The sequence below is a fragment of the Salmo salar genome, chromosome 16, assembly GCF_965601325.2.
Source record: "Salmo salar chromosome 16, fSalSal1, whole genome shotgun sequence".
NCBI classification, from domain to species: Eukaryota; Metazoa; Chordata; class Actinopteri; order Salmoniformes; family Salmonidae; genus Salmo; species Salmo salar.
The window spans coordinates 33,268,142-33,275,858 of NC_138306.1; the positions used below are offsets into that span (position 1 = coordinate 33,268,142).

The 7,717-nt window shown below is 41.4% G+C and overlaps 1 protein-coding gene across 1 annotated transcript; it reads left to right on the top strand.

Moving 5' to 3' along the window:
- The first annotated feature begins 353 nt into the window (after nt 1-353).
- LOC106573793 (solute carrier family 12 member 3) lies at nt 354-7,615 on the top strand. Its single transcript, XM_082962389.1, is given in 12 exon segments — nt 354-398; nt 510-620; nt 4,164-4,276; nt 4,369-4,415; nt 4,418-4,480; nt 4,578-4,696; nt 4,896-5,007; nt 5,131-5,215; nt 5,374-5,501; nt 5,651-5,720; nt 7,494-7,571; nt 7,573-7,615. Coding segments are annotated over 12 exon segments (1,014 nt in total).
- Nucleotides 7,616-7,717: the final 102 nt, after the last annotated feature.

Sequence of the window (7,717 nt, forward strand, 5' to 3'; positions counted from 1 at the left end):
AGAGGCAACGGGCGAGACTATTATAGAATCTTTATTCAGAAGATCTAAAAGGCCTTCTGGCTCTCTTACATGTGGAACCTATTTCCTGACTTCTCGTAGTCTGGGGGAAGATTTCAATTGCATCCTCTCTACCTTGTCTCCTCAAAACCCATGCATTTTTTATTTTTTTTAATTTAACCTTTATTTAACTAGGCATGTCACCAATTTGAGGAGAAAGCCATAGGTCCCTCCCCTCTGACCTTCTCCAATGGGTTTTGAGAAGGAGGCGAGGAGATAGGACACGATGAGTGTGCAATTGAGATCTTCCCTGGACGTTTCCATCAGACTCATCTTTGCCTGCTGTCGCTGTTACCATGCACACAGTGGGCTTCACAGAGACTGTGCAAGCACTAAAGAAAGTCAGTGTGTAATTACATAGGCGTTTACCCACATCCCTTATAGTCAACCTTTTAAATTGAGTTATATTTTTTAGCTGCACTCTTGTTTGTCCCCCAAACTTCCCACATCAGGAGAGTGATTCCAGCATAGTGGACCCCATCATTGGCATCTGCGTCATTGGAGTGATCACTGTCACATGTCTGCTGGCCATGTCATTGGCTGGGATGGAATGGGAGTCCAAGGTCAGTTTAACCTGCCACTAGGAGGCAATATTTCTAAATAAACTACAGTACATGCCTGGTGTCAAGATGTAGGAGAAATAGAGAGGTGCGGTGTAATTGAAATTAACTTCAATTTTATTATTTAAGTATTTAATTTGTTTGAGGTATTTTTTGTGAGCCTCTAACTATGTCTCTGAATATGTATTGTGGTGCATTGTGTTTGAAGTGAGTGTTCATTAATAAGCCTGATTAATACTGCGTCTGAATTAAACATCCCATCTCCCTTTCATGTAAATCTCTCTCCGACAGGGTGACTTTTATCAATATATTCGGCTCTATTTACTCTCAGATTCGAAAATGCTAATTAGCATCAAAGTATACATCGTGCAAGACAAAAAATCCCTGCAAACTCCTGCACGTAATCTCTAGCTGGCACCTTTGCTAAACGGTACATTTTAAGAAATGTAGCCAATTTATTAATTACTACATTTAGCTAACATTAGATAGTTAATTCAGAGATTCTTACCTTTGCCTCGATTTGTCAGTTTCGTCCAGATCATGGCATTTGTAGTTCTTTATGATAGCCACATTAGCAGCTAATTAGCATTTCATTTGTTGGGGCTAAATACAGGTGAATATATTGATAAAAGTCACCTTGTCGAGAGAGATTTACACGGATATGAAAATGTCACGCTAGGATAAGACTCATACTGTTGTACTCTATTGCGTTATATTAATAGCCTAAATTATGACTATCCAAACTTCTCATCACATTACGAATATTAGGCTATTTTACATAAGTCTGCACATGCGACGATGCATGAAATGCTTTATTATAAAGGTACATTTTTAATGGTGAAAATCAGTTTCCCCAAACTTGAAACTTACATGCAGCCTGTGCTGAGGACCTAATGAGAACAATGTCAGCCATTTCCTACTGAATCAACTAAATAAAAATGTCTCACTTTGTAATTAAACTTCTTATTCCCTCTCTTCTTGCCTCCCTCCTCTCAGACCTCAGTGTCTAGTTCTCAGTGTTCTGCCCAGTTGGCCTGCACTGGTCGACATTGTCGGAACCTTTACCAAGAATCTAAGCCTGATGATGTGTAGGAATGTTGTCACTGAGTTATCATATTAAATCATTGTACAGAGATTGACATCTAGGGTTGTCCTATTGCCCGGGGAAAGTGACCTGAACAGTTGCACAAGTTGAGCCTGCTCTGAGGTTGTCCCATTGGGCAGGTGATTTGTTTCTTATTGATAACAACCAAAATGCAAAGAATGTTAGTCACTGTTCTTCTGATTCCTCCCCTGTATGTAGGTGAAAATAGCCACTTAACATTTTCAGGCAAGTGATAACAATCTTCGGCCAACCAAAAAATACTTCCGACATGACTAATGTGCAAGTGCCTTTCAGATCTTAAAGGTGCAATATGCAGAAATCGCTCCACCATTTCCTGGTTGTTAAAATTCTAATAGTTCACCTAATTTCAGTTTATGTGACAAAACAAGAAATGTATAATGTAGAGAATCATTGTACCATCTAAACCAGTGAAATATATTTTCAATAACCAAAAATATTGTATTTTCAGCAAGTAAATAGTGAACATAGAACAGATCTACTGCTTCTTAGACTTGCGTTCAATGAGAATGACAGATCTGTAACTCACATGTGTTGGGTCGCCCAAAAAGTTACATATTGAAGGTTAAACTAATAATATATGCCATTTAGCAGATGCTTTTATCCAAAGCGACTTAGTCATGCATGCATACTTTTTTGTGTATGGGTGGCCTTAGCAAGAATCGAACACACAACACATGGCATCGCAAGCACCACGCTCTACCGACTTATCTTTTTTAATTATTTTATTTCACCTTTATTTAACCAGGTAAGCTAGTTGAGAACAAGTTCTCATTTACAACTGCGACCTGGCCAAGATAAAGCAAAGCAGTGCGACACAAACAACAACACAGAGTTACACATGGAATAAACAAGCGTACAGTCAATAACACAATAGGGGGAAAAAAGAAAATCTATATACAGTGTGTGCAAATGGCGTGAGGAGGTAAGGCAATAAATAGACCATAGTAGCGAAGTAGTTGAGCCACACATGTCAATCCCTGATTGTGCATTAGCTATTTTTTGTATTCTATGTCATAAACCTCTCTCTCTCTCTCTGTTACCCCGCTGTGCCAAAAGGGAGGGCCTTCTCCCTCAGCTGTGGACACTGCCAGTAGCTACAGTCATGTGACCTGACTCAACAAGTGGCGGATCAAGTCCTTGTATCAAGGTGTGGTGACAGATGACCTGCACACTGGGTTTCAGATGCTGCTCCAGGTGGGCCAACTTCCAAGCCTCATCTCCATCACCGCAGTAGTGAGATCTAGTAGAACAATGGTCTAGATCCAGTTCATCATGTGGTTCCATACTGCAGGATTTAATTCATGTGTTATCATTTATTCCCGCAGGGTGCAGGTTTGGTCAGATGTCCTCCTGATGGGGTTAAAAAGGAACTTGCATAAAATCAAATAAAAAATCAAATCAAATTTTATTGGTCACATACACATGGTTAGCAGATGTTAATGCGAGTGTAGCGAAATGCTTGTGCTTCTAGTTCCGACCATGCAGTAATATCTAACAAGTAATCTAACAATTTCACAACTACCTTAAATACACAAGTGTAAAGGAATGAATAAGAATATGTACATATAAATATATGGATGAGTGATGGCCGAACGGCATAGGCAAGATGCAGTAGATGGTATAGAGTACAGTATATACATATGAGATGCGTAATATAGGGTATGTAAACATTATATAAAGTAGCATTGTTTAAAGTGACTAGTGATACATTTATTACATCCAATTTTTAATTATTAAAGTGGCTAGAGATTTGAGTCAGTATGTTGGCAGCAGCCACTCAATGTTAGTGATGGCTGTTTAACAGTCTGATGGCCTTGAGATAGAAACTGTTTTTCAGTCTCTCAGTCCCAGCTTTGATGCACCTGTACTGTCCTCGCCTCCTGGATGGTAGAGGTGTGAACAGGCAGTGGCTCGGGTGGTCGTTGTCCTTGATGATCTTTTTGGCCTTCCTGTGACATCGGGTGGTGTAGGTGTCCTGGAGAGCAGGTAGTTTGCCCCCGGTGATGCGTTGTGCAGACCTCACTACCCTCTGGAGAGCCTTGCGGTTGTGTGCGGAGCAGTTGCCATACCAGGCTGTGATACAGCCCGACAGGATGCTCTCGATTGTGCATCTGTAAAAGTTTGTGTGTGTTTTTGGTGACAAGCCAAATTTCTTCAGCCTCCTGAGGTTGAAGAGGTGCTGTTGCGCCTTCTTCACCACATTGTCTGTGTGGGTGGATCATTTCAGTTTGTCCTTGATGTGTACGCCGAGGAACTTAAAACTTTCCACCTTCTCCACTACTGTTTCGTCGATGTGGATAGGGGGCTGCTCCCTCTGCTGTTTCCTAAAGTCCACGATCATCTCCTTTGTTTTGTTGACATTGAGTGTGAGGTTATTTTCCTGACACCACACTCCAAGGGCCCTCACCTCCTCCCTGTAGGCCGTCTCATTGTTGTTGGTCATCAAGCCTACCACTGTAGTGTCGTCTGCAAACTTGATGATTGAGTTGGAGGACAGACCATCCTGCATTGACAGCTACATTGGCATTCTACAGTGAGTGAATCACTGTCAAATCAGAAAGACGAGTTCCTTATGGATGTGTTAGTGAGAATGAAGTTTAATGTGTCTTTGTGGCTGTGTTTTAGTGACTCATTTGACCTGCAGTATGAAGTGTGAGGGCTGCGGATGAGGGAGTTAACCCTTGGTTTGAGGCAAGCCCAGAAAGGGGTGTCAACACCTGTGTGCACCCCTGCAAATGTTTTATTTATGTATGATAACATTCAGAGTATACAGTTTGTGGTCTATGACGTTCATTTTTTTTAAAAATAGTATTGACAGAGGGATGTTGTCTTAGTTACAATAGACCCTGATGCCATGGTGACTGAGCCTCAGCCTCATACTGTGTTTCAGTCCGAGCAGGGGGAAAATACCATTGATGTGTACTGGCTGTTCGATGATGGAGGTGAGTTTCTTGTTGTGAATCGGATTGTGCCCATGCACAAATATCAAAATGTACAACATAGACTGATAATGTGGGGTTATAAATCATACAATGTTGTTAAATGTCAAGTACCACAAGTCAGAGAGATAACATAGGATAGAATTATGTCACGGTCATATCAGGCAAAGGAGTCAATGTTATGTGTGAATGGTAAAAGTTAAGGCTGTTGAGACATTGCTAATTCCCTACCTGCTCACACGTAAGAAGTGCTGGGTAAGGTGCGAGGTTCTCGTCTTTGTGGGCGGAGACATCCTAGTGAAGGGAGGAGCAAAGGGAAGAGTGAGTGTAGCATGTTTAGGGTCATACTGGGCGGTAGAGACATTATGTAATGTTGTCAGAATAGCCCTTTGCCTTTCCCCTCCTTTGAATAGATAAACTGAGCATGTCCTTTGTGTCCCATTTATAGTCATGGCCCTCGTCGGCAAGTTCCGCCTTGGTTTCCATGACGTCAAAGTGCTGCCTGATATCAATGGAAGACCACAACATGAACAGTATGGTTCCCTGTCACTCACTCTGCACTGTATTGTCTTATTCTTATGTAAGAGTTTAGTTGCACAGTGATTAAACCCTATGAATTTCATCTACATCGATTTACAATTTATGTAGGTCAGTGCTCTGTTGAGACACTTCCATCTGCCTCGCTGACAAGTGTGAGGAGGTTTGAGGATCTGATAGGGACCTACAAGCTGAACACCGACTAGAAGCATGCAGCTGAGCAGATGAAGCAGGTCTGTCCCTGGGTGGTGTCTGGTGAGGAGATGGAGAGAAATAAGATCATTAACTGGGATTCGAGGGCCCAAAGGGCAGTACCACTCTATTGCCAAAATGTCAATTGTAGCATAGCTAGATGTGGAATACATGTTTTGGAATTTTGACAGTATCATTGTTCTCTGGTTACTGTACCTCCATATATGTGTTTTTGCTCCAGACCCTTCAACAGATTCGTCTGAATGAGGTTCTCCAAGATTACTCAAGGGATGCAGCCATGATTGTTATGTACATATTTTGTATTTACAAACCAGATGTCTTTCTTGCATTCATTGACTTCAACCCACCCCATCCCATTACAAAGCCCATAAAGGTGAGAGGGATATTGGAGTGATAACTGAGCTATGTTCTCTTATTGACAGAGCTATAAAAATAGAGTCGCACACTATATATAAACTCCCAGTAATTTATTGGGTAAATCACCAACGTTTCGGCATCACTGTGCCTTCTTCAAGGTAACGTCATGAATGCTTGAACCAGGTTATGTAGACAAACAGTGCAATTACTGCAACCAATAAAAATAGTGAGGGGTGTGTCATAATTATTACGTTAATTAGAATGAATTGAGTGAAACTGTTTAAAAACTATAGGTTATAGCATATATAATATATTAGGCTATTGTTATAATATGGAAACAATTAAATATTGTACATAATATTAGCATCAGCATACATTATTGTTTAATTCAATTTCACATATATATTTAATTGTTTCTTATTTCATTAAAACATTTTGGTTCATGTAATCTTTTGGTTCAACCATAATGCATAATAAGCATCATCAACAGGGGAACATATTGGGTGCATCATCAACAGGGGGAACATATTGGGTGCATCATCAACAGGGGGAACATATTGGGTGCATCATCAACAGGGGGAACATATTGGGTGCATCATCAACAGGGGGAACATATTGGGTGTATCATCAACAGGGGGAACATATTGGGTGCATCATCAACAGGGGGAACATATTGGGTGCATCATCAACAGGGGGAACATATTGGGTGTATCATCAACAGGGGGAACATATTGGGTGTATCATCAACATGGGGAACATATTGGGTGCATCATCAACAGGGGGAACATACTGGGTGTATCATCAACAGGGGGAACATATTGGGTGCATCATCAACAGGGGGAACATATTGGGTGTATCATCAACAGGGGGAACATATTGGGTGTATCATCAACAGGGGGAACATATTGGGTGTATCATCAACAGGGGGAACATATTGGGTGTATCATCAACAGGGGGAACATATTGGGTGCATCATCAACAGGGGGAACATATTGGGTGTATCATCAACAGGGGGAACATATTGGGTGTATCATCAACAGGGGGAACATATTGGGTGTATCATCAACAGGGGGAACATATTGGGTGTATCATCAACATGGGGAACATATTGGGTGTATCATCAACAGGGGGAACATATTGGGTGTATCATCAACAGGGGGAACAGCGCTGATAAGCTGTAGAAAGAATATATCCATTTATAAGACTGGTTCATAAAAGAGAGAATTGTTCATAAGAAGGGCCTGAGATCAAAGTCAATATTCAGACCACTCGGGACAATGTTTTTAGACAGGATATCCAGTAAGCCTCCCTTTGTAGTAGTAGGATCTCGATGTTACCTCCTCTCCTTGGTAGAGCAACATGCTCAGTGCCTGTGTATTTGAGGGAGGAGATGGGATGGTTAGCTTCAACAAAGTGAGCTGCTACTGGATAATCAATGTTCTTACACCTGATTGAGCTGCAGTGTTCAGCTCCGCGTTGTTTTAATTATATTTTTGTTTGTCCTACGTAGGCTTTCCCACATGAACAGGTGATGAGATTGATTACTCCCTTGGTCTTGCATGAGATGATACCCCAAACAGGGATTTTTCCACCTGTATGTGGGTGTCTGAAGAAGGATGTTGTTATAGTGCTGTTGCACTGTGCTCATGAGCCACATTTGTAGTTCCCATTTGGAACGGGTGTCAAGAGTGGGCTTATTGACAGAACCATGCCCGTGGGAAGGAGAGGGCAATATCCCAGTGCTCTGTGCATGGCTTGGCTGGAGACTCGTGACTCGTGCCCACTTAATGGTGAGGGGAAACCAAGAGCATATCTTCACCGTCTAATGTCAGTGATCCCTGTTCTAACTATGTTTAATGAAATCACGCAATAACCAAGGAAAATAGTATTGTTATAGCCCTGGTGATAATACATCTAATTTTCTCTGG